The sequence below is a fragment of the Tursiops truncatus genome, chromosome 3 (genome assembly GCF_011762595.2).
Source record: "Tursiops truncatus isolate mTurTru1 chromosome 3, mTurTru1.mat.Y, whole genome shotgun sequence".
NCBI classification, from domain to species: Eukaryota; Metazoa; Chordata; class Mammalia; order Artiodactyla; family Delphinidae; genus Tursiops; species Tursiops truncatus.
Window position 1 is genome coordinate 164,709,116 of NC_047036.1, and position 27,130 is coordinate 164,736,245.

Consider the following 27,130-nt stretch of genomic DNA (forward strand, 5'->3'; position numbering starts at 1 on the left):
CAGTCTAGGTGTTTCAAAGAGAGGAAATTTAATATAGAGAATTGGTTAAGTGTGAGATGGAAGAGTTGAGAAGCCAGACTGATGGGATGATCAGGAATAAACCACAGCACAGAGCTACTGGAGGCACATGACAAAAGGGTGTGATGAAGTGTGATGAAGAAAAGTTTCTTGTGTGGGAGCTGGGATCATGGGATCATGGAGTAAGTATGGCCGCCGTCAGAATACACACCCCCACCCTAAGCAGAAAGAGAGAGAAGAAATACCCTGGCCTCTCCCTTCCTCCCCACTCTCCAGTCTCCCTCCAGTGCCTCTCATTGGGTGAGACTAATAGGAAGCCAGTGTGCCAGGGACCCTGGGAAGTGTAGTTTTCTGGAGAAGGGTAGGGCATTGCTCTGACTTGCACAATGATAGCGCAGAAATATAAATGAAGTAAAGGAACAATCTGCATGTGTATCTGTGGTAATAGTGCTCTGGGTAGAGCAGACAGCAAGTGCAAAGGTCCTGAGGTGGGAGTGTGCCAAATGGAACCTAAACCCTACATGTGAGTGTGATGGATGGTCCAGGCACAGTATACAGAATGACAGTGGCTAGGGACCTAGGGCAAAGCCGTAGGAGACATTTAGGGATAAGGCAGGAGACAGTGATAGTGCAGCCTTTAAGTCAAGGGACAAATGACTTTCAAGAAGGAGGGAATGATTCATGAAGACTTACCTGTGAGAGTGACTAAATGAGGGCTTGTGTGAGACTGTGGGACCAGCAAATCGTAAGGTCACCGGTGCCGTTAGTGAGAGGAGTTTTGGAAGCATACAGGAGGTGGGAGGTAAGGAAGCAGAGACAGCAAGTGCAGATGTGAGTGTAGACCACTCCTTGGAGGAGTTTGGCTGGGAGGAGGCAGGGCAGTTTCCTGCATCACCAATGGTGAGAGAGTGAGAGAGTCTCATTGGGTTCCAGATTATCTAAACAGGAAGGGCTTGGAGCCCAGGTCTGAAATCAGACCCACCTAGGTCCAAATCCTGGGCTCCCATTTATGTGCTGGGTCACCTTGAGCTGGTCCCCTCTCCTCTCTGAGCCTAGTTTCCTCTCTTGTAAATAGGGAAGTTGCTGTACTGTTCATGGGAGGTTGCATCCAGTACTCAGCAAGTGTGTTTGCAAAGTGTTCAGTACTCATAAATGCAAGCTGCAGTACAAGTAGGCAAGGAGGTATCTCATTTTTTAAAGCTCATTATCAGCTGCAAATCATTACAATGTCAGCTACTATTTATGAAACACCATGTTCCAGACCCCAGGCAAAGTGCTTTACAAGCATCATCTCTCCCCAGTCTGCCCCAGTTCACTCTGCTGCAACCACACTGGCCTCGTTCCTGTTCCTTGAACACTTATCCTCCTGCCCCAGGGCCTTTGCACTTGCTGTTCTTGGTGCCTGCAACTCTTCCTTCAGATATCCAAATGGCTCCCTCCCTCACCTTCTTCAGGTCTCTGCTCAAATGTCACATTCCCCAACCACCTCGATTAAAGTTTTACTCCCCTACCTAGTCCATATGCCCCTTCCTCCCGATACCCTAGGTATTTTACTCCCCACCCCACCCCCACTTGTTGTCTGACTTATTCCATAGAATGTTCATCTCCACATAGGCAGGCATTTTTAAAAATAATTAATTAGTTAATTATTTTTTGGCTGCACTCGGTCTTTGTTGCGTGCAGGCTTTCTCTAGTTGCGGCGAGCAGGGGCTACTCTTCGTTGTGGTGCACCGACTTCTCATTGCGGTGGCCTCTCGTTGTGGAGCACGGGCTCTAGGTGCGTGGGCTTCAGTAGTTCTGGTGTAGGGGCTCAGCAATTGTGGCTCGCTGGCTCCAGAGCACGGGCTCAGTAGCTGCCACACTGGGGCTTAGTTGCTCCACGGCATGTGGGATCATCGCGGACCAGAGCTCCAACCTGTGTCCCCTGCATTGGCAGGCAGATTCCCAACCACTGTGCCACCAGGGAAGTCCCAGGCAGGCATTTTTTAAATCTGTTGTTTACAGTGCTTGGGACATAGTAGATGTTCAATAAAGCTTTCACTTGATTCTCAGGACACAGGAGCCATTTACACGTATTAGGTCCATGGGTCCTTAAACCACCCACTTTGCAGATGAGGAAACTGAGGCAGAGAGAGGTCATTGCTGGAAGTCCCATAGGGGCAGAACCTGCCTCTCCCTGCTGTTAAGCTAAAAAAAAAAAAGGATACTTCAAGACCCCCACCATCCCTACCCCCATGTTCAGCGCTTCTCCCGAGACGAGCCCTCGGTGAGCTGCCACGGCCCAGGGAAAGGCCTGAGTCATCGCCGCCTCCATACGGCGGCGGCGGCCGCGAACTGAGGGCGACTGCAGCGGCCGCGGCGGCAGCGCGAGGTGATGCGGGGACGCCACGAGAGGGCGTGAGTGCAGGGAAAACAGAGGAAATTAAACCAGCCGGGCTCTCCTCCTGGCGGCCTCGCCGCCCCGCCGCCGGCTGGTGCGTGGGTGCAAAGCTGGGGCACTGCACTCCCCCTTCCTTCGAAAGGGCGGGCCCCGGAGCTGCTCCCTGGGGTCTGGAGGAAGGTCCGAAGTATCAGTTCCCCGCCCCCACCCCAAGTCCAAGTTGTGAGTGGAGACCCAGCTGGGACTTGCCGGCAAAAGGCTAGCTCCCGTGTCGGCCGTCCGGGGTTGTAATGCCGCCCCCTGGAGTCATGGGGGTCCTCCTGCTGCAGAAGTGACCCCACTCCCCATATCCCAGTAATCGCCTGTTGCTTTCGGACCTGCCACTCTGCGCTTCCCTCGTTCGGAAACAACCAAGCGGTCCCCAAAGTGGTCCTGGTACCAGGGAAGCCCCTTCCCCAAGGGAAAAGGAAACACTTGGCCACCCGATTCAAGGGAGCGCACTGGAGCCCACCGCCCCATACCTGCTCTCCCGGGTTTTAGTGAGCCGGGGTCGGTGTCCTAACAGTAGGTGGGTGGGGACTTGCGACTCCGGCCCCCTGCCAGCTTTGGGTGCACGGGGTGGGGCGGCTGCCCATTTAAACGCAGGCCGAGCGCCCGGGGCTCTGAAAGGGGCTGTGAGCGGAGGGTGGCCCGGGAATACCTCGCTTCGGGGGCAGGGGCGGGAACACCGCTGGGGGCGGGGCTGGGAATGCCGCGGCGGGGGGTGGGGGGCAGGTGGGGAATACCGCCGGAGGGGGCCCCTTGCGGGGTGGGGCGATCCCGGACAGAGGGGTTGAAAGGCCGGGGGAGAGGGGTGGGGACAGCCGGGGCGCCGCCCGCCCCCCGCCGGGCTCCGGGCCGGAGCCGTGACGTCACAGCGGCTGGAAGTGCCCGGCGCGGAGGCTGTGGGAGGCGCGGGAGGGGGTGGGGGGGGGGGGCCGAGGCGGCGCTTTATAAGCGGAGCCCGCCGGGCGCGCCGAGCCGCAGCCCGCGTCCCCGAGCCCCCCCGGCCGGCCCCGGCCCCGGCCCCCCAGCTCGCGCTCGCGTCCCCTGGGCGGCTGGGTGGCAAGGGACCGAGCACCAGGCGGCGGGCGGCCGCGGGGCATGAGGCGGGGGCGCGATGTCGGTGCCGCTGCTCAAGATCGGGGCCGTGCTGAGCACCATGGCCATGGTCACCAACTGGATGTCGCAGACGCTGCCCTCGCTCGTGGGGCTCAACGGCACCGTGTCCCGCGCGGGCGCCTCCGAGAAAATCGTGAGTGGCCGCCGCGCAGGGGGCGCTCCCGGGGGGCGTGGTGCTCGCGCCGCCGCAGCAGCAGCCCCCGGGGGCCCCCGCCCCCCAGCTTCCCGGCGCGCCCGGCCGGGGAGCGCCCTCCTGGGGCTGGGGACTGGACGCGGAGGCGGAGGAGCCCTAGGACCCGCAGCCACCTCCGCGCCTTTTATTATTGTTATTATTATTATTTCTTATTATTAGTGTGCAATGTCCGAGCGGCAACAATGTACTAGGCTCGCTCTGGCCCCGGGGCGCAGGCGGAAGGGCTGCGGAATTCAGCCTGGTCCCGGCTGAGTGGGGCGGAGCTGGAGGGTAGATTCGGGCGGCTGGTTGGAACCCTGCCTCCGAATAGGGAAGTCTCCGGGTCTCCGAGGGTCTCCACCTTCAGCATCTCTCCCTGTTTGTGTCTCGGTGTCTCTGAGTAGCCCCTTGTCTGTCTCTCTCTCTCCCTCTCTTCTCTCTGTCTCTGTCTCTATGTCTCTCTCTTTCTGTCTCTCTCTGTCTCACTCTATTCTTTTTCCTCTGGTTTGCGTCTCTATTTTCCTCTCTGTCTGTCTCTGTCGCGCTGTCTCCGAGTTTGTATCTTTTTTTTTTCTGTCTCTCCTTTTCTCTCCCCTGCACAACACCCCACCCCCTGCATCTCCCTCCTCATTACCTGCCTCACCACGTGCTGAATATTTATTCCCATAACTGACCCTCCGTAGGAGGCCCGGTCTCGTACTGGGGTGGGAGCCGGGGTTGGGGCTCATGCTGCCCCCAGAAACTGCAGGATTGCCCCCTCCCCCGTCCCATCCTATCCTCTTCTATCACCTTCATCCTCCAGCTTCCCAAGCCACAGAGTTTGGCTGGGGGGTGAAGGGGGGCAAGGGGGCACTCCTTCGGGGTTAATAATAGTGGTCCTGGGGTCCTGGGGAGAGGGGAGGAGACATCCTCCACTGCAAACTTCCCTCAGCCTCCTCCAGATACGCCCCTTCCCTCCCATTCCTTACCCTCTTCAATCTGGTTTCGGGACTCCTCCCAATACCTGGAACTGGGATTCATGGGGGCTCCCCCTCTTGCTTGATGTTCTGCCAACTTCATCAGCCCCCCTGTTTAGCCTCCAACTGCCACCACACTGAAAGCTAAGAGGTCTTTGCTCCCAAGCGTTGTGGGCAAGTGGAGAGGGGGGTGCCCTGTGCTCAGGCTTTGTCCAGCTCCTGGAGGGAATTGTCCCTGGGCTTGGCCCAGGTGAGGGCTTGCAGTTTAAATCCTCAGAATTGAAGCCAAGGTGTGAAACAGTGTTTATCTGTCACATCAAGCGATATTTGAATATGTCCTGGTGTATCTATCTATGCATGATGTGTGTATGGGTGTGTGTGTGAGTGGAGGGTGTGAGAAAGTGTATGTGCTTTGCTAGCATGAGGGCACAAGTGTGTCTGCCTGTATATGAGGGTGCATCCCAGAACGAGTGTGGGTGTGTCCCTGAGTACTCGCTGTATCTCGGTGTGGATGTGTCTGCAGTTGTATGTCCCTGACTATGGGTTTGCATGTATGTAATTGCATGTGTGCATATAAGTTTATATACATGAGTCTGAGACAGACTTCTTGCTATTGCCTTCTGAGGGGGGAGAGAGATGGTGTCTCATTGAAATCAGAAGTCAGATTCCCCTCCCCTACCATCTAAAAAGTTTGAGTCAGTGTAAATGTGTTCATGTATTATGTAGAGCATACGTGTAAATGAGAGCATGTATGTCTGGGGAACGTGTACATAGTGTATAAGAGCATGTCTCTGAGTTATGATTTTGTGTGTGTATATGTGTCTTTGCAAATATGTACAAGTACATGTCTTGTGCATATAAATGTGGACATGTATGTCTTTAGAAGTGTGTGCATATATGTTCAAGTGTGTATCTGTGAGTGGTCTATGAATGGTGTGTGTGCCTGGTTTGTATGCATGTGGGTGGATTCCTGTGTGTTTCATGATTTTTCTGTAAGTGTGAGCGTGTGTGTGTACCCAAACTGACCTGGTCTTCACTCTAGCCCATCTGTAGCTGGACCTTGATTCAATGCTTCCATGAAATCACCTGCTGAAAGCTAATAGTTCTCGCATTCCTGAACCCCACCCCATCCCTCAGTCTCACTAAGCCTTGCCAGAAGAGCTCTATGGAGTGAGATGCCAAGTAACTCAGGGTAGCACCTGGGAGGGGACTGTGACATGAGGGTGCTCAGGAAAGTGCCTTGGGAGTCTGATAGACATAGGTTGAAATCCAGACTTTCCCTTAACTTGCTCCACGACTTGCACTCTGGCCCAGTGACATCACCGTTCTGAGGTGCGGTTTCCCATCTATGAAATGAGAATGATAATTCCTACCTCACAGAACTGTGGTGAGTAAGAGGTCTACCATCCAGCCCTTCATCCATCCATCCTTCCATCTATCTCTCCATCCATCCATCTTTACACTCATCCTTTCATCCACCCATCCATCCGTCCACTCACCTATCCATCCATTTGCCCATCCATACATCTCTCCATCTTTCCATCCATCTCTCCATCCAGCTCTCCACCCATCTATCTTTCCATCCACCCATTATCCATCATCTCTCTCTCCATTGATTCTTCCACGCATCCATCCTTCCATCCATCCATCTCTCTATCCATCCACCCATTTTGTTTATTCAACAAAATAATTGAGTACCTCCTCTATGTCAAATGTGTATATGCTTGAAAATCCCAGCTCAGTGCCTGACGTAGTAAATGCTCAGTTAGTGGCAGGACTCTGAGATGAATCTGGGTTTGAATTCTGCTCCTGCAATTTACCAGTGGTATGACCTTGGGGAAATTATTTAATCTCTCTAAACTCCAATAACCTCATTAGTCAAGGGGAGTTCAGAGTCCCCATTAAGCCACAGGATCCATGAGAACATCTGTGTTTTACTCACTATTGAACCCTAAGCCCTGATGCAGAGGAGCCCTACAACAGATATTTGTCAAGTGGCTGAATCAACAATCGCATCTTCATAAGGATTCCATCTTCAAATGGAAAGATAGCTGGTTGCATAGTAGGTGTTCAGTAAGGAGAGTTTGTAGCCAAGCACGTAATAGGCATGGAATAAATATTTGTCAAGTGTCTAAATCAATAATGCACCTTCCTAAGGATTGGGGAGAACAAATGGAAGTGAGGAGGTACAGGGTCAGTGCTCAGTAAGGAGGAGTTGTGCGAAGCTACAGGGCACCGACGTGGGTAAGCTGAGGGGTTCCGGAACCCAGGTAGTGAGAATTCCCAGTCATGAGGCAGACAGTTGGATGCTGGTCTGGACTTTAAAAACGATCTCTGTGAGGTAGGGGTGAGCCCAGACCCTCAGGCCATTCTCTGTGAGGTAGGGGTGAGCCCAGACCCTCAGGCCATTCTTGTCTCTGGTTTCCCCTCCCCGATCTGATCCAGAGAAACAGTTTAGCATGCTAAGAGATTCTGAGAGATGGTGTTACAGATCATCCCTGAAAGGGGGGCGGGGAGGGAGAAGCTGCCACTGCTACTCCCTTTGGCCAACTCCCAGCCATAAACCATCCCTGTGGGATGGAGCCTTCAGTGGAATGGCTTCTCACCTGGGGGGTCATAAATTCAGAACCAGACTAAGAATTGTCAGCCCCATGGCCAGCAGCTGCCGTCATTACGGGGCCTGAAGTGAGTTACCTGCATCCTATATGTTATGCCCTTGTCCATCCCCTCCTCCTTGAGGGATGGAGGGAAGGAAGGGGAGATGGAGGAGGGATATTCTGTTTGGGGAGGACCCTTTTCCTCATGGGAGGAACAGGGAGGGTCTGAGCAGCTATCAGCAAGAGGCTGTTTGAGGACTTCCCAGTAAAAACCAAAGTTCAGAATCTATGTGTTTTCTTGACAGTTTTCTGTGCAGGGGGGAAGGACCCCAATACTCACTATCAGTCAAGAGAGGCAAGGTAACACTGGCATAACTCGTGGCCTCATATCTCGGTGGTTTAATACTGCACAGGTTTATTTTGTGCTTGAACTCTGTATCCGTGTTGGCTGGAGAGCTCTGTCCATGGTCGTCATGGACCTAGAATGATGCAGGCTCTATGGTGACATGATCACTGAAGCAGGGAAAGGAAGGTACAGCGTAGCCCCCACTGGCTCCTAAAACTCTTCCCTAGAAGTGACACGTTACTTCTGCTCACATTTCATTGGCCAGCACAAGTCACATGGCATGCTTAACCTCAAAGAGGGTGAGAAGTGTGGTCCTACTATGACCTGGACAGAGAAGAGCGGCCAAATATTTATGAACAGCCCTAAATACACTACTGATCCCTCTTCCTCTTATTCTACAACAAGAATTCTCTTGGAGGGTCTCTCCATTCATTCATTCACTCATTCATTTATTCAACAAATATTTATTGAGCACCTACTATGTGCCAGGCGCTATTCTAAGTGCCAGCGATATGACAGTGAACAAAACAGAAATCCTTGTCTTTGTGGAGCTGACATTCTAGGGCAGGGTAGGGGAGAAATAAATAAGTATACAGATAAATTTATAATACATGGTGATACCTGTACTATGAAGAAGCATAGAGCAATATAAGGGGAGTGGAGAGTGCTGGGGGGGACTATTTTAGATTGAGTAGGTGACATTTGAGCAGAGATCTGAAGGAAGTAAGCAGAGGGAACAGCAAGTGCAAAGGCCCTGAGGTGGGAATATGCCTGAAATTTTGGAGAGTCAGTGAGGAAACCAGTGTGGCTGAAGCAGAGCGAGTGAGGTGGGAAAGTGAGAAGAGATGAGGGCAGGGAGGTGGTGGGAGCCACATCATGTTCGGGGGAGAGGGACTTGCAGGGATTTTAGATTTAACTTGCAACTTCTCATGCATTCCCTCTCCTCATTTCACGCTTTCCTTTTCAACATGCACTTTTAACCTTCTAACATTCACTGTGTAGTTGATATTTATTTTGTTGTCTGATTCTCCCCACTGTAATGTCAGCTCCATGAGGGCAGAGATTTTTTTAAAAATCCATTTATGTTGACAGTTATAGTTCCAGTGCCTGGCACTGGGTCTAGCACATAGTTGGTGTTCAATAAATACTTGTTAAGTGAATAAATGGGATGCCAGGGAGGGTGCTAAGCAAAGGAGGGATGAGACTTAACTCAGGTGTTCACAGTTTTTCTCTGGCCCCTGTGGGGAGGACAGACTGTAGGAGGTGAGGGTGAGAGCTGGGAGACTGGGGAGGCGGCCACAGCACTGGTCTAGGTGAGTGATGATGGGGGCTGGACCAGGGTAGGGACCAAGGAGGTAGAGAAAAGTAGGCCTATTGTGGATTTGACCCACACCTGCCTATTCACCTGTTCCTAACTGTGGACTTAATGGCTTTTGCTCAAACACCTCAATATGTCAGGAAATATTTATTGAGCGCCTACTTTGTACTGGGAAGGGTCCTAGACTATGGAATATAGAGATGAATAATGCCCCGGCTTCAATCAGATCGCTGTCTCATCAACAGTACTTGTGACACGACATGGCATGTGTAGAGACAGAGATATTTCTGGAATGCTGTTGGGGCACAGAAGTGGGGCACTGAAATCAGCCAGGTTGCAATGGAAGTTTCTTGGAGGTGGTGATGTCCAACTGAGTCTTAAAAGTGGAGAAGGAACTGGCCAGGTGAAAACAGAGCAACGGCATTCCAGACAGAAAGAATAGCACGGACAAAGGCTCAGAAGTGAGGAACATCCTGTTGAGGACGGACACTGCAAGCTGTTCGGAGTTGCTGAAGACAATGTGCCAGGTTGGGAAGAATGTGGAAGTGGCCTGAGTGGCCAGAGGGGTCCATGTCACAAAGGGATTTGGACTGAGGTGTCTGTACTTCATTCTGAGTGTCAAAGGATGGGAAACTTGAAGGGGTTTGGAGCAGGAAAAGAATATGAGGCTGTCAGTTGCATTTTTCAAAAGAGCTGATTGTTAGAAAATCCTTCTAGATTGTGAGTATGAAATTTATCTCATTTTAACATTTTCCTGTCTCACTTGCACCAAATCTAAACTCCTTATCCTGGCCCAACTTGGTAAGCCTCAGTTTCTTCATCCATAAAATGGGGATAATAGTAGATTGTACCATATAGCATTGTGTTCAGCCATGTGCCTGGCATGTGGAAGGTGCCTATAAGGTTTGCTATTATTATTATCGCTAGACCCCTGCCTGAGTCTCAGATCTTAGATCACTCTTCCATCCCTTGCTGCTTTTCCTGCCTCTGGAACTTTTCACTTGTTCCCATCCTCTGGGAACATCCTTCCTCCAGTCCTCCCTCTAGCCAGCTCCTTCTCACCCCTCCTGTTCCAGCTCAAATGTCACCTGCTCAGAGACAGCTCCCCTGACCACCCCAGCTACAGTGTCCCCACTTTATTATTTGAACCTGTTCTATTATCTTCTCAGTACTCATAATGATCTGAAATCATCTTGGTAATTGTTTGTTTACCACCAACAGAACAGAAGTGCTATCTGAGTGAAAACTTTGTCCGTCTTGTTATCACTGGGATTTTCTCATTTGGGGCCATAGGTATTTCCTGAATGGTCTCAGTTCTGCCCCATGAGACCACTGCCCCTTTGTCCTCCTGGTGAAACTTCTGAGCCTTGATGAGTATTTCTGTGACCACTTAGTCTTCTCCCATTGCTCAGAAGTGTCTGCTTCTTATAGTTTTTTTTTATCGTGTCTTTGTTTCTCAACCCTTCCAACAAATGTGCACATTGTCACTTTCTCCATCTCTGTCTCTCGGTCTATGTCTGTCTGTCAGACATAGATCTTGCCACCAGAGAGCAGAGTCATCCCTGACTAGCAATCACTGAGCTCTTCTGTGTGCCAAGTCCTGTGTTGGGGGCTGGGGATACAGCAGTGAACAAGAGAAACTTGATCTCTTTCCTCACAAAGCTTCATAGGGAGACACAGTGAACTTGGAATTGTGCAGATGGCTATATAATTAAAGATTGGTGGGGGCCGTGAGGGCAGAAATTTGGGAAGGGTTAATCAAGGAAGGCTTCCCTGAGGAGGTGATGTTTGCCCTGAGACATGAAGGATGAGTAAGAGTTGGGCAAAGACAGAGCTGGTAACGTGGAGGGAGAGAGGCCAAGAGAACAGGGTGTGTGAAGGTGTTGGGATGGGATGGCAGGTGGCGTGTGAGGATCTGGCGAGATAGGCAGATACCTGACTGCCACTCTAGACCCCAAGCTTGATGCAACACATAGAAATGGCTTGAGATGTTGCCTTTGCCAACAACAGCACCATGGACAGCTACCAAGGGAGGTGGTCTGGGCTTTGGGGCTGCTTGAGTGTAGTTAAAACTGGCTTCCTCCTCTTCCAGAGGGAACCTCTGGTTTCTGCGTCTTGGTGTCTTCGTGCCCCCAGCATCCTTCTCACCTCCTGCCCTGGGCGGCTGACGCCTCTTTGTGAAACTCCAAGAGAGGAGCAACCGCAAAGCTGGGCGAGGAAAAAGCAGGCTTCTGGGGGAGGCTCAGGCGTTTTGAGAGAGTCTGATGTGGCGTTGGGTGTGTTTGTGTGTGGGAGTGAAGAAGTTGCCACTGGGAGATCTGAGGGACCAAGCTGGTTCTCAGTCCTTGTCTCTCTCTGTCTCAGCCTTGAGGCTTCTCTATTTTTAAACTTTGTATTTTGAGTCTGTCTCTGTGTGTGTGTCTCTCTCACATATCTCTGTCTCATTAGTTGTCTTTATTCCTCTCTGTCTTCACGATGTATCTACAACATATGATAGACTTTTGTTCTCTCTCTCTGCCTGTGTCTCATGTCTGCGTCTCTTTGTCTCTATGCTGCTCTCTGTTTTCTCTCCATCTCTGTCTTGTCTCTATCTCTGTCTCTAAGTCTGTGTCATCCTTTCTGTGTGTCTCTATCTCTATGTGTCTCTTTTGTCTCTGGTTCTGCCATCTCTGCCTCTTTGTGTCTCTGTCACTATATCTCTTCCATCTCTGTCTCTCAGTCTATGTCTGTCTGTCAGGATTCTGTCTCTCTCTCTCTAGAATTCTGTTTCCATGTCGCCGTAGTTACTGTATCACGGTCCAGGACCCTGACAGGGAGTGGGGGAGAGACTCAAATTCTCAGACCTAAGAGAGCTCCTGAGACAGGACAGGGCCAGAATGTATGTTGGGTGTTGGGCAGGATTCAGTGAGTGGGACAGGATGAGCCAGACCAGCATCAGCCCTTGAAGGCCCTGGGGGGACAAGGGAGGAGATGTTTGTACCCCTGGAGATGCTGGGAATGGAGGCTGAGCTTTGATTTCAGCCCAGGGTAAAGGGTGGGTGGGTGCCCAAGCTCCAGGTGACCCTGTGCCCTCCCCCACCATTCCCACTCCCCTCTGCTGCCCAGGAGGGCATCCCTCTAGGACCCAGCCGCCAGGCCCCAGCGCTGGCTCCAAGACGGAACAGCTGTCTGGGCTGCAGCTGCAGAAGCTCATTTTGAACAAGGGAGATGATTGCAGGAGTGAGTGGGGGAGGGTGAGAGAAGGGGAGGGTTGCAAGGGCCAAAGAGGAATCAGGCTTGATTGTTGCTGCTGCTGCAGCGGGTAGTGTGCCCAGGAGATGGGAGACTGGGTGAGGCAGAAAAAGGCAGAGGGAGGTCTGTTGGCCCACGCGTGGCCCATCTGTCCCCACTTCTGGTCCTCCCTCGTGTGAAGCTTTTCTGCCTGTCTCTGGCTGTCTCTCCCTCTGGCTGTGTTTCAGAGCCTGCATCTCTGACTCTGCCTGTGTTTCTTATTGTGACACCTTCTGCCCTGTATTTCAGTTTCCCCATCTCCCTGTCTCTCTGGCTGCCACGCCGCCTGGATCTCTGTGTATCTCTGAGCCTCCTCGCCTGCCCCTCGGTGTTGTCTTCATTATCAGAAGCACGGCTAAGTCTCCAGCAGCCCTTCGGACTGCTCTTTCTTTTGTTGGCATTTCTGCGATACTCAGGGGTTGGAGACAAACAGAGATGGCAAATTCCCAGGAAATGATGGGATCGTGTCCTTCCATAAAGGGATATTTACAAAGATATCTCAATTAGGACTAATGAATTAAGCGAGTCACTTCCCCTGCCCTCTCCCCAACCCTGAGGTCCCGCCGTCTCCTGGGAGAAAACCAGCCAATGACTGGATGACAGTCTGGTGCTCAGGTAGCGTCTCAATGTTTAATTTATAACAGCCTTCTCCTTGCTGCCCTACAATCCATCGGGAATGGCAAGGTGGCCTCAGGCGCGTAGACTCAGGCAGAGGCTGGAGACCTGCTGGTCCCCCAGAGCATGCCAAGGCATGTGTGCATATGTTGGAGCCTTCCCTGCATGTCAGGGCATGTTGTGGCATGTTTGAACATGTTGGGGTATGTCTTCATGGCGAACATGTCCCTTCGTGTAAGGAGAGTCCGATGGCCACCAGGCATATCTGAGCACACGGGACATGTTGGAGCAGGTCAGAGCATGTCTCTCATGTGGGGGACGCCTGAGCATGAGGACCCCAACAGAGGATGTGGCACGTGGCAGGGCACAGGGCACAGGATGGCTCCTATGCCATGCAGTGAAGGTCTGCACTTGCAGGTTAAGCATTTATCCTCAAGTGCAAGGCAGACTATGTCTTGCAGAACCCCCCTGGCAGGGATAACAGAGCCATAACAATATCTACAACTTCCAGGAGGAACTGGTCACCCCCACCCGCTGCCACCCCTGCAGCTGTTGCACTCTGAGTTTCCACATCCCCTTCAGCGCTGGTGGGTCAGGAGAGTTGAGTTCCAGCTCTTTTTTTTCTTTTTTTGCTGCACCGCGTGTGATGTGGGATCTTAGTTCCCTGACCAGGGATCGAACCCGTGTCCCCTGCAGTGGAAGCGTGGAGTCCTAACCACTGGACAGCCAGGGAGTCCCCGAGTTCTAACTCTCGATGCACTATTTGCTCCTCTGTCCTCTGTAGTTTCCCTCCGCCAGTGCATGGCATCAGGGTCCCCATTTCCCCCATTGCTACAGTCCTACCAGGTTCCTTGGGATTACTTCTCACCTCTGCCTGCACCTTCCCACCCCACACAGTCTGTTGATGCAACCCTCAGTGTAGCTCCCATCAGAGTGATGCAGCCTAAGATATAATGACAAATCTGGAGATACAGTCCTTAGTGTGATGCCGGGGTAGTGTCGGGGCCATAAACTATCTTGAAATCTGACTTCAGTTCTGCAGACAGGCACTGGCTGGGACATTTGGTGCAGTGAGAAGGAAGAGAAATTTGCTCATTCTGGTGAATACATTCTCTTGCTATTCCAGGAAACAAGGATTCCCCAGACCTGTTGGCCGAAGCTGGCTCCATTAGCCCTTGTAAGTGTCATGTGACCTCAGCAGAACACCAGGCTTATTAGTAACGCATAAATTCTTCAGGAATATTTCAGGACTGACTGCAGTGCTAATGAGTTAGTCGGGGAGACCTAAGAGTGCAACTGACAGAATGTATACAGATGTCAGTTCCTACTGAGAAGAGTGTAGGAATGCTCAAGGCTACAGGATGGACACGAATGGACCTGGAGGATTATACATGGAAGGGTGCGAGGGTTCTTGAAGGGACACAGTTGCGTAACATGTTTGTGGCTTCTGGATAGACCTACACATATGTACGTGGCTGTCCAGAATAGCACACAGAGGGTTGTGGGTATGTAGAGGGGGGCATTCCCCTGTGTGATGGGCACACTGTGGCAGAGCTGTTTGTGGGTTTAGGCAGTGTGCGTTTACATAGGTGGCTACTCTTTATATAAAGAGTCCTCATGCAGACTGACTCGTGGGCTCACAAATTGTGCACAGAATATATGGGAATAGAATGCTTGTGAACACGTCTAAATGAAGGGGATGTACACGGCTATGGACAACAGTGCAAGAGGCATGTATACTGGCATTTGCTCACTGATGCACACTGGCATTCGCTTGAATTTACACAAACGTGCACCTATGCACATAGCTAGTCACTGATGTATCCAGATGTTCCATATGTGTCCGGAATGTAGATGTTCACAGGTGCCTGTGGATAAACATGGATGCCCACAGACAGTCACAGAGCCCCCTGTGTACCCCAGTACCCACATGCCACTATTTGGGGATGCAAATGACCAACTCCCTCGCAAATTCCCCAGATTCCTGGCAAAGTGAGATCTCAGAGCAACAAGAGTGACCTTAGAACTGCCCCCAGACCCTTTTTGGAGGACCACGGAAGGGATGTCTCAAGTCACACGAGTGCCTGGGTGACCCGGCAACGCCATCCAGGAACACAGAGCCCTGAGCCAGCCTCTCACAGGCTGTCTTAGCTGAGATTCTCACCTGTTTGACATCCACCTTGCATAAGGGCCAATTACGGCAGCCAATGCTCAGAAGTGGCTTACAGTAGCGCCCAGCATGTTAAGGAGCATCATTACCACTGAGTAGAAATGTTACTACCATTGTGAATATTCTCCTTGAAATGCAGAGAGATCCTGGTCCTCTGCATTTCCGTCCTGGCATCCACCGCAGTGTCCCACCAGCGTTTCAGCTTCATCTGTTTCTCTCCTGCTCTCGTTGGAGAGAGTCAGTCAGTCCATTAAAGCCGTGGTTTCCTCTCCCACTGTGCACTCTTCCCTGACATCTCTCTTCATTCTCATTTGCCTCCAAGCATCACAGTTCCAGTCTGTCTGCCTGGGGGTGGGGAGGGTGTTAGAGAGTCTGTTTGGAATATAGAGCCCCCTAAAATGGGCTGGTGAAATAGGAGCTTTAGATAAAGAATGGAGGGAGTCTCAGAAAACCCAATAGGTGGGGCTTTAGGGACTCGGAAGGCCGTCATTCACGCACTCATTTAGCAATTCAGTTAGCAAATATTTATTACCCACCTACTAGGAACCAGGTGGACAAGATAGACAGGGTGCTTGCTCTCGTGGAGCTGACATTTTAGTGGGAAGAGACCAGTAGCACACAACGAGAACGTATCACCCAGTAAGAGCTCTGTGCAGACTTAAACCAGGGTGAGGGATGTGGTGGAGGTGGGGCTACTCTGGATTCAGGAGAAAATCCCCACTTTCCTGTCCTCCCCTCCACTCTGGGGGCCCTTCATTTCTGCATCCCTCACTTCAGCCTGCCCATGGCTCTGGTTTCTGCAGCCCCCAATCCCCCATGCATCTTCAGCTCCAGGGCCCCCCTGGCTCCATACCTTTTCATTGCTTTGACCTCCATGTTCCAATTCCATTTCCCTGGACTGGAGGATTTGTCTCTTTCAACTTGTATCAGGAATCCACTTGTTGTCCAATATGCCAGACACCTTGGGCACTTGGGAGAGCAAATACGTAAACAAGTTCATGTTGGATAGATAAGTGCTGTAATAAAAATAACAAGAGTAAAGTAATGTGACTGGGGAACCTCATTTTGTCAGGACACTGGGGTAGCCTCTCTGGGGAGGTGGCTTTTTTCCCAGCTTTATCGAGATATAATTGACATATAACATTGTGTAACTTTAAGGTGTACAACAAGATGTTCTGATACATGTATGTATCACAAAATAATTATCACCGTAGGGTTAGTTAACCCCTCTATCACCTCACATAATTACCATTTTTGTGTGTGTGAGGTGAGAACATTTAAGATTTCTCTCTTAGCAACTTTCAAGTATATAATACAGTGTTGGTAACTAGAGTCACCATGCTATACATAATATCCCCAGAACTTATCCATCTTATAGTTAGAAGTTTGAAGAGGTGACATGTGAACACAGATGAGAAGGAGTCAGTGGTGGAAAGAACTGGGAGAGGAGCATTCTGGGAGAGGGAAGAGCATTCTGGGAGAGAGAAGAAGATTCTGGGAGGAGAGCATTCTGGGAGAGGGAAATAACTGGGAGAAGAGCATTCTGGGAGAGAGAAATGACTGGGAGAAGAGCATTCTGGGAGAGGGAAGAGCATTCTGGGAGAAGAGCATTCTGGGAGAGGGAACCACAGTGCAAATGCTCTGACATAGGAAGGAGCTTCTTGCCTTCTGGAAAGAGGACCAGTTGGATCTAGAGGAGGAGAGGATAAGGTCTTATAGCTTGGCAGGAGACACCGCATGCAGGGCCTCACAGGCCAAAGTGAGCTGTTGGGTTTTATTCTAAATACAGTGAGAAGCCACTTGACAAGTTGCAGTGGAGAGGGGAGCCATGATCTGATTCACATTGTGTAAAGATCCCTCTAACTTCTGTGACGGGGAATGGATTCCAGGGAGTGAGCATGGAAGCAGGGAGATCAAGGAGGAGGTGACTGCAATGGTCCAAGCAAAAGCCGGTGGTGGCTGGGCCGGGATTGAAGCATCCGGAATGGTGAACAGTGGGCAGATTTGGCACATGTCTTAAAGTAGAGCCATCAGGACTTGCTGATGGATCAGATGTTAGGGGTAAGAGAAAGTGAGGAACCGAGAAATGGGGTGATGTTTACAGAGAACCAGAGGCCTAGGAAGCATTTCTAAAAGACCGCGGGGGGACCAGAGCAGACCAGATACCAGCTGGGTCACTCTGCCTCCTAATAACCAGGAAGATATAATGGCCTGAATCCCCTTCTAAGATCCATGGAAGGCCATTTATTCCCCAAGATTCCCCCACCCCCTGGAGGGCCTATATTCTCTTGGTCATCCCTGCCTCTGACTTCCTGCTTCTATGCAATTATTATTCTTCACTTGGTGTCTTGTGTCTTTTGGTCTCTGCTCTGACCTTTACCTGGACTGAGAGCTCAGTCCTTGAGGTCATGGAGAACCTCAAATGCCAGGGCAAGTCACCTAAACTTAATCCTGAAAGCATTGGGGCCATTTATGCAATCATTAATTTATTCAACAAGTACTTTTGAGGACCTACTGTGTGCCCTTGCTGGGAGATAAGATGATGAGCCAAGCAGTGCACGGAGCCTCCTTTGAAACAGGGAGACAGGTAACGATCAGATATTCACAGAGAAATATAAATTGCAACTGTGATAACAGCTTGAGGAAAAGATTCTTGGTGTTATATGAGATTCTAATAAGGGGATTTGATCTAATCTGGAAGGTCAGAGGAAGTAAGAACTGAGATCTGAAGCAGAGAACAAAGGGTATTCCAGGCAGAGAGAATTGCTCATGCAAAGGCTCTGAGGTGAGGGAAAGTGTAGGCAGTATAACAGAGCAAAGAAGGCTTTGGAGGGGAAAGACAGTGTAGGATGAAAGCAGAGAGGTAAATAAAGGGCAGACCTGCAGGGCCTTGTGACTTTGTTAAGGAGTTTTATCTGTATCCTAAGAATAAAAGGTGTCTACCAACGAGGTTTTGGTTGGGAGAATGATATCATCAGATGTGCCTTATAAAATTTCCCTACCCTCCTACACTGTTGCTGGGAATGTAAGTTGGTGCAGCCACTATGGAAAACAGTATGGAGGTTCCTCAAAAAAACTAAAGATAGGGCTTCCCTGGTGGCACAGTGGCTGAGAGTCCGCCTGCTGATGCAGGGGACACGGGTTCGCGCCCCGGTCCGGGAGGATCCCACATGCCGCGGAGCGGCTGGGCCCGTGAGCCATGGCCGCTGAGCCTGCGCGTCCGGAGCCTGTGCTCCACAACGGGAGAGGCCACAACAGTGAGAGGCCCGCGTACCGCAAAAATAAAAACAAACTAAAGATATTATGGTTTTCTCAGGGTACCCAGAGTCTGTCATACAGAGTGAAGTAAGTCAGAAAGAGAGAGACAAATACCGTATGCTAACACATATATATGGAATTTAAGGGAAAAAAATGTCATGAAGAACCTAGGGGTAAGACAGGAATAAAGACACAGACCTACTAGAGAATGGGCTTGAGGATATGGGGAGGGGGAAGGGTAAACTGTGACAAAGCGAGAGAGAGGCATGGACATATATACACTACCAAACGTAAGGTAGATAGCTAGTGGGAAGCAGCCGCATAGCACAGGGAGATCAGCTCGGTGCTTTGTGACCGCCTGGAGGGGTGGGATAGGGAGGGTGGGAGGGAGGGAGACGCAAGAGGGAAGAGATATGGGAACATATGTATGTATATAACTGATTCATTTTGTTGTAAAGTAGAAACTAACACACCATTGTAAAGCAACTATACTCCAATAAAGATGTTAAAAAAAAAAAAACTAAACTAAAGATAGAGTTTCCATATGATCCAGCAATCACACTCCTAAGACATATATCTGGATATATTTGTCTGGACAAAACTATACTTCAAAAAGATAATACACCCGTATGTTCATAGCAGCACTGTTTACAATAGCCAAGACATGAAAACAACCTAAATGTCCATCAACAGATGAATGGATAAAGAAGATGTGGTATATGTATACAACTGAATACTTCTCAGCCATAAAAAAGGATGAAATAATGCCACTTGCAGCAACATGGATGGACCCAAAGATTATCATACTAAGTGAAGTAAGTCCAACAGAGAAGGACAAATATCATATGGTATCACTTACATGTGGAATCTAAAATATGACACAAATGAACTTATCTATGAAACAGAAACAGCCTCACAGATACAGAGAACAGACTTGTGGTTGCCAAGGAGGAGGGGGTTGGGGAGGGATGGATTGGGAGTTTGGGCTTAGCAGATGCAAACTTATGTATAGAATGGATAAACAACAGTGTCCTACTGTATAGCACAGGGAACAATATTCAATATCCTGTAATAAACCATAATGGAAAGAAATACGAGAAAAAAAAGTTCCCTGAGGCTCCCATGTGTGCAGTGGACTGGTAAGAGGAAGCGTAGAGCAAGGTAGACCAGATAGACTTTCTGAATTGTGAGGGTGGCTTGGACCATTGAGTGGTGATAGAGAGTGGAGAACCCTGCATGAGTTGTAAAAATATCTAGGAGTTAAAGTCAACCAGACTTAGTGAGGGAGTGGAAATGGGGCTGGGGATAATGCCTGGGTATCTGAACCACTGGCCTGGGGGGATGGAGAAGGTGGCATAGGGAGTATTGAATGAGAACTGGGCTCAAGAGAGAAGATCTTGCATTTCATTTTGAGAATGTTGAAACTGAGGTGCTTTTGACATGTCCAAAGGTGTTGGGAGGAGGGGATCAAGGAGTCAGATGTATATATGGATTTGGAGTTCTAAGGACGTTAATGCACACAAGTGATGATATAAGATTTGGTTAGAGGAAGCATCCTTAGAGAAAGATTGACGTAAAGAGAGAGCCTAAGGCTGAGTCTAGAGCAGTGGTTCTCAACCCAGAGATGATTTTGCACCCAGGGAGATATTTGGCAATGTCTGGAGACATTTTGTTGTCACAACTGAGAGGGGATAATAGCGGTGTCTAGCGGGTAGAAGCCAGAAACGCTGCTCAACATCCTACAATGCACAGAATTGTTATCTGGCCAAAATGTCCATCGTGCTTAGGTTGAGTTACCCTGGTCTAGAGTAACATTTAATGGCCAGGTAGAGGAAGATGAGCCTGCAAAACAGATGCACTGGGGTAGGAAGGAACCATGCAAACATATGTGATGGCAGCCAAGAGAAGGAAATATATCAAGAAAGAGAGAAGAGTCAACAGAGTTGAACCCTGCTGAGAGGTCAAGAGAGATGGTGGGCTGAAAAGCAACCACTGGATTTAGAAACGTAGAAGCCATGGGTGGACTTTGCAAGAACTATGTTGGTTGTATGATGGGGTCAGAAACTAGATAGGAGCAGTGGAGGTGCGAGTTCAGGAAGTGAGGAAATGGAGGCAGTTAGTGTAGGCAACTAAGAAGAGGAGCAGTAGACAGATGGAAGGAGGAGTCAAGTAAGGCGTTTTGTTTTTTCATAGGAGAGACTTGAGTTTATTTAAAATCCAATGAGAGGGCTTCCCTGGTGGCGCAGTGGTTAAGAATCCGCCTGTCAATGCAGGGGACACAGGTTCGAGCCCTGGTCCGGGATGCCGCGGAGCAACTAAGCCCGTGCGCCATAACTACTGAGCCTGCACTCTAGAGCCCGTGAGCCACAACTAATGAGCCCACGTGCCACAACTACTGAACCCATGTGCCACAACTACTGAGCCCATGAGCCACAACTACTGAACCCATGTGCCACAACTACTGAGCTCACGTGCCATAATTACTGAAGCCTGAGCACCTAGAGCCCGTGTTTAGCAACAAGAGAAGCCACCGCAATGAGAAGCCTGCGCACCACAACGAAGAGTAGGCCCTGCCCGCCGCAACTAGAGAAAGCCCGTGTGCGGCAACAAGGACCCAACACAGCCAAAAATAAATAAAATAAAATAAAATAAAATGCCTTGGAAAAAAAAGAGAAAGTTCACTTGAGAGGGAGAGATTAAATATGTAAGATAAAGGCAAGTAATATGATAGATAGATAAGTATAGACAAGAGACAGATAAATGCAATACATTGTATAAGAAGGCAGAAGAGGACCAAGGCGAGAAAAGCTGCGTGATCCTTACACGATGAAGGGCAGCTCCTCCACTGTAACAGGAGGGAGGGGCTGGGATGGGGCAAAGGTTTGTAAATTATGTCAGGGGAGAAGAGGGGGTTCCATTTTATGGCTCTTATTTTCCCTGGGAGATCAGGGAACGTTGGAGGGGAACGGAGAATGTTTTGAGCCTTCCAGTGTAGCTGGAATTGCCCGTGATGGTGTGCAGGCCTTCCCCATGGTACACACCCATGAAGAAAGCCCTCTTCCACGTCTCTTACTGAACTCCTGTCCTGAGGTTTGGCATATGAGCCTAGAGAGAGATCAGATGGGGAGTGGGGTGTCCAACTCCAATATTTATGAGGTAAGACTCGTGATGGGTTCTCGTAAAGTTCCCAACTCTTGAAGATTAATGCTGTTTGGAATAACTTATCAAGAAAGCCTTGTAATAATCCTTGAAAGACCCGTAAAATCCACTCTAGTGAATTTTAGATAATGGCATTGGAAAAATAAAATCCCCTTACCCTTGTTAATCCTGGAACACACCAATCATTTGCAGTGGACATTCATTCAAGAGGCCTGAGCACTTGTGGGGGAAGCGATCCATGAGTGGGGAGACGCCCAGGAAGAGGAAACTTCAGCTGTTGATTTCCCACCTATTGTTGAAAGCTGAGCTAGGGCAAGGTGGGCTCAGATACTAAGATAGATCTGGGGGAAGCTGGGTTCTGAGATAGATCAGGCTCAGCTCAGGTCCTGAGACTGGAGATGATTTCAAGTCCTGGGGCAGAGCAGAGATACACCCCTGAGGTCTTAAGATACTCCGTGGTTGACCCTGAGACAGGAGCCGAGGAATGAATCCAAGTCCTGGGTGAGTCAGGGCTACAATATGAGTTTGAGAGAGACAAGGCCAAACCCTGGTCCTGGGATAGACAAGAGTTGAACCTGAGTCCTGAGATGGTCCAGTGCTGAACCCATATCCTTAGAGAGACCAGAGCAGAGCTTACGAAGATACAGACAGAAAATGGGCTTCTCTTGGGAAAGCTGGAGAGAGCAGGCTTGCCCTCGGGGGATCTCCCAACCTGTTGAGCCACTTTGCTCTAACTGGTGAGTACCTCTTTGATTAATGTCCATTGTAAATGACACGGCATATCCCAGGACTAATGAGGGGGAGTGAATTTTATTTGCCGATGCCAGGTCATCCTAGGACCCAAGTCAGAGCCAGCTCAGGCCCATAGGCCTAGAAACACGTTCAGCAGAGCTGACAGCTTGGGAATGCCCAGGGTAGCCAAGCCTCCCCTCCCTCCCTGTGTTTTGTTTGTTCTCATTTTTGCTTTTTTGTTTGTTTGTTTGTTTTTGTTTTTCGGGGTTTTTTGGTCGTGCCACACATCTTGCAGGATCTTAGTTCCCTGACCAGGGATCAAACCTGGGCCCCGGTAGTGAAACCACTGGAGTCGTAACCACTGAACTGCCAGGGAATTCCCCTCCTTCCGTATTGACTGTGACCACTCTGATGGAGACTACAGTGACGCTTACACTTCACACGGGCTCATCACACACAGGGGCTCATGCAGTCACACTGCAACAGATACACACACACAGCACACAACCCCATGCATGTGCCTCAAACACACAGCAACACGCTTTGCACAAATACGCACATTGATACAGCTGCCATATACAAATCCTCACACACACACACACACACACACACACACAGAAGCACAGACCGCATCACAAATACACTACCAGCCAGCCAAGGCAGTGCATTCAGACATAGCCTCCCACACCGTAGTCATAACACTTTCATATGTACAACAGTGGCACTACTCTAGGGGACGTGGTGTTCTCTGAGAACAGTGCCCCCAGGAGTTGTGCGTGCAGTGCCTCGCCATTCACATTCACATTTTCTTACCCACCTGCAGAGTCTTGCATAGACTTACTCAGTCCCTGTTTATACACTGATGTGTGCAGTTGCATACAGTTGCTGATGCTTTCACACTTAAGCCTGTACATGGCTACAGACTCACGTGTGTTCTTGGCCACACGGACACAGACGTGCCACTCGTCCATCTCACGCACTCTCAGGCTCTGTGCTAGTCAGCGTAGGCGAGGCTGTGCTGCGTAACACACAGTCCCCAAGTCTCGGGGGATTAGCATGACCCAATGAGCGATTGCTCATGCTACATGAGGGCTGGCAGGGGTCTCTGCCTTGTGTGGCCACCTGCTGGAGGCTTCTCATCAACACACAGTTCCGCAATTCCTGAGGCAAGAACGTGGCAAATTGCACGCTGGATGTTAGAGCTCTTAGCCGGAGGTCACTTCCATTCACATGGCGTTGGCTAAAGGAGGTCCCAGGGCCACACTGGAGAAGTACAGTCCTATCATGTGCCCAAGAGAGAACTGGAAATTGTGTGAACAGTTCTATCAGCTGCCACAGTCTCTTACACATTCGAAGAGTTAGACATTCACAGAGGCAGGCCCATACATGCACATTTTATTTTTCCCCATAAATAAAATATGGGGCACCTGTTCTCCTCCATGGGACGAGGCAGCAGGCCACACATGCCCTGCCCATAGTTTGCCTCCAGAGCTCCATTGTTTCATGGCACATCTGAGGGGTCTTCTGCTCCCTCCTGAGCTGCGGAGTCTCAGGGTAACAAGTTTCCAAGCCCGTGCTACAGTCAGAGCTGAGAAAACAGCATACATACCTTCTCTTCCCCCTGGGGAAGAAGAATAATAGGCATTGGGGGATCTCCGTATTGGCCGAGAACCTTCCCCATCTTGCCAACTGCAGCTTGGAAAAGGAACCCCGAGGGGAGAAGGCGATTCCAGAGAGACCCCAGTCCTCTCCATCCACGTGTCCTCCCATCACCACCAGGACCCTCTCCTTCCCCTCTTACGGCCCGCCCCACTCCTCCTCTGACTACTTAAATATTCCAAGGCAGGAAACTCATGAATATTTATAAGGGCCTGACAGTGAAGGAGATTAAAAAAAAAAAATTGGGAATCTATGAACCAGGATCCGTCTATAAATAATCAGGCCCGTGCCTGACAGGCTCTTCCCTCACCCACCACATTCCTTCGACTTCAGGTCCAGCCCCATCCAAGCCTCTTAGAGCTACCCCTTCTCACTCCCCCCCTCCGCCACACACAGCTTGGCTGTGGATACGTGAATCCGCATCGTCTGGTGCACTGTCACACACACACACACACACACACACGCACACACACATTCCCACACAGCTGAGCACACAGACACACATTCACACCTGCCTGGGATCTAGCCCATTGCCTCCTTTCCACACAGAGACACGCACTTGCAAAATCGGCCTGAACATGTCCAGGCGGCCTCTTCCTGTGTCCACGTTCAGACAGATACAGGCATTTAAGCTCAGACCCGCACACACAGCACAAAGTCGCACACGATCACACACACCCAAAGAGATGCCTGTGGACCACTCCCTTAACCACAAGCCAAGCATGGCGTCTCCCCTCAGTGGGCCTCGGTGTCCTTATCTGTGTAGGGGGACACTCAGAGTCCCTGCCTCATAGGGAGTTGTGAGAAATTTTTTAAATTAAATTAATTTATTTATTTTTGGCTGCGTTGGGTCTTCGTTGCTGCACGTGGGCTTTCTCTAGTTGCGTCTAGCTGGGGCTACCCATCGTTGAGGTGCGCGGGATTCTCATTGCGGTGGCTCCTCTCATTGCAGAGCACAGGCTCTAGGCACTGGGCTTCAGTAGTTGTGGTGCATGGGCTCAGTAATTGTAGCACACGGGCTTAGTTGCTCCGCAGCATGTGGGATCTTCCCAGACCAGGGATCAAACCCGTGTCTCCTGCATTGGCAGGTGGATTCTTAACCACTGCGCCACCAGGGAAGTCCCGGGAGTTGTGAGAATTTTTTAAAGTAAAAAATGGATACCTGTTGTGGTCAAGGTACTATTCTAGGTACTGGTGAAACAGCAGTGAATAAAAACAGATGAAGATCCCTGCCTGACATTCTGGAGGGGAACAAAACATTAATGCATAAATGATGTAGTGTGTTGGAAGCTGATAAAGAAAAGAAGGCAACGGGTGGTGCTGAGACATTCGTAGTTCTGACTGGAGCAGAAGGGGCGTCAAGGAGGCCTTTTGAAACAATGACATTAAATAAAGGAGTTGGAAGGACATTCCCGGCAAGGGGAATAACGGGTGCAAAACCTCATATAGAAGTGTGCTCGGGGTGTTGTAGGAACAGAGAGGAGGCCTGTGTGGCTGGAGCAGTGAGTGAGGGGGAGCATGGAGGAGGCGAGGGCAGGGATGGGACAGGGACCGACTGTGCAGAGCCTTGTGGGCTGCAGGAGGACTTTGGCTTTTACAAGTGAGGTGGGAGTCATAGAGGCTTCTGAGCAGAGGAAGAATATGATCTGACTTGTGCTCACAGGCGCCCTCTGGCTGCTGCAGGGGGAACATACTGTGGGCGGCGAGGGTGGGATCCAGGGTACCAGGGCAGAGACGACTGCACCAGGAAGATGCCCATCCAGAGCGGGAAAAGTGCATAGATTCCGACTGTAAAGAGGTAAGACAAAGAGACAGTTAAAGCTGTCTCCAAATGAATGCATTTAAAGGATTCATTCTTTATTTCCAGAAATGTTTATTGAGCACCTACTGGGTGCCAGGCACCATTCTGGCTTGAGGACACAGCAATGAGCAAAGCAGTAAACATCCCTTGGGTGCTGCCCTTGGAATGTTGACAGCATCGCGGGGCAGACAGAGGAAGCAAGATAAATTTTAATGTAGGGTCAAGGGGCAGTACATTTTATGCAATAAAACGCAGCAGAGGGGCGAGCCTTGGGGAGTGATAGGGGCTGCACATTGTAGGTTGGGTGGACTGGGCAGAACTGGGGATACATTTTGACACGAGAGCTGTTATCAGGATTGGTTGATAGATGGCGTATGTAGGTGGAAATGACAGAACCTGGTGCCTGGGTGTGAAGATGAGCTTTGAAGGGACACCCACATAAATACCCTCTTCTGTTGAATGTTCATTGTTTTCCCCCATCTTAGGTTGGGTTCCTGAGAAGCAGAACCCAAGACAGGGATTTGGAGCACATGACTAATTGTGAGTGGAGGGTAAGGCAAGTGGGACCAGGGAAGGGGACTCGGGTACATTCCAGGCTTGGCCTGATCCACAGGGATGGGGGGAGCTCTGGAACGTAAATTGTACCGCAGAGGGATGGGCTTTTGGACCCATGCGTCAATCAATCATTGGCTGCTCCTGGGGGTGGGGGATGCCTCCGAGGCATCTCCAGTGTGTGGTAGCTCCCCAGAGCCAAGGGCAGGTCTCCAGAAAAGGTCACCAGTGCTAGCTGTGAGCCCCCACTCTCAGCAGCTGTGCGGTGTGTGTGCCCCATTATAAGAAGATTTAGGCAGAGCCCCAAGAGCATTGCCTACACCCCCAGGCTCCAACAAAGAGGGTCATGGGAGCACCAGGCATTTATGCCAATCACAGCGCAGATGTCTGACACCAGAACCTGTTCTCAGCTCTCTCAGGATGAAAATCAGGCCAACTTGGCACTGGGGCTCCCCTCACACAGCTGAGATCCTTTCCGGATTCATTAACTGCTCGAGACTCAGCTCTCCACTGCCCAGACTTGCCTGGGAATTGCAGAAGGGAGCTGTGAGGAAGAGATGCAGCCCTGAAACAGATCCGAGTAGCTCATTTCGTTCTCCCATGGTCCTGTAGGAAGGCACTGCCGTCATGCCCATTTTGCAGATGTGGAAATGGATGCACAGAGAAGTTAAATCACTTGCCAAGGTCACACAGCTAGAAACCAGAGGAGCCAGGATTTGAACTCAAGTCGTTAGTATCTGGGGTCTATGTGCTTCTGAGCTACATTCAACTGCCTTAGACCCCATGCCCCCTTCAAAACCCAAAGCCCCTGTATCCACCCTGAGAGGAGTGGGAAGAAGGGAGGAAACCCTGAGAGAATAGAACAGAGAATATGTGAAGGATGGGGGAGAAAGAGGTCACCTGGAGGACTTGGAGTGGGCAGGAGGCACTCATTCATTCATTCATTTGTTCGTTCATTCATTTACT

At 50.3% G+C, this 27,130-nt stretch overlaps 1 protein-coding gene across 2 annotated transcripts in view; it reads left to right on the forward strand.

Moving 5' to 3' along the window:
• OLFM2 (olfactomedin 2) overlaps positions 1-27,130 on the forward strand; it is a 63,077-nt gene that overhangs the window by 11,704 nt on the left and 24,243 nt on the right. Inside the window, exon 1 of one of the 2 annotated variants that reach the window (XM_033854397.2) lies at positions 3,542-3,692. The exons of the other annotated variant lie outside the window; for it this stretch is intronic. Within the exon in view, the coding sequence (XP_033710288.1) occupies positions 3,558-3,692 (135 nt within the window). The 5' untranslated portion in view covers positions 3,542-3,557. Of the gene's footprint in view, positions 1-3,541; positions 3,693-27,130 lie in introns of those variants that run through there. 2 annotated transcript variants of the gene reach the window in all.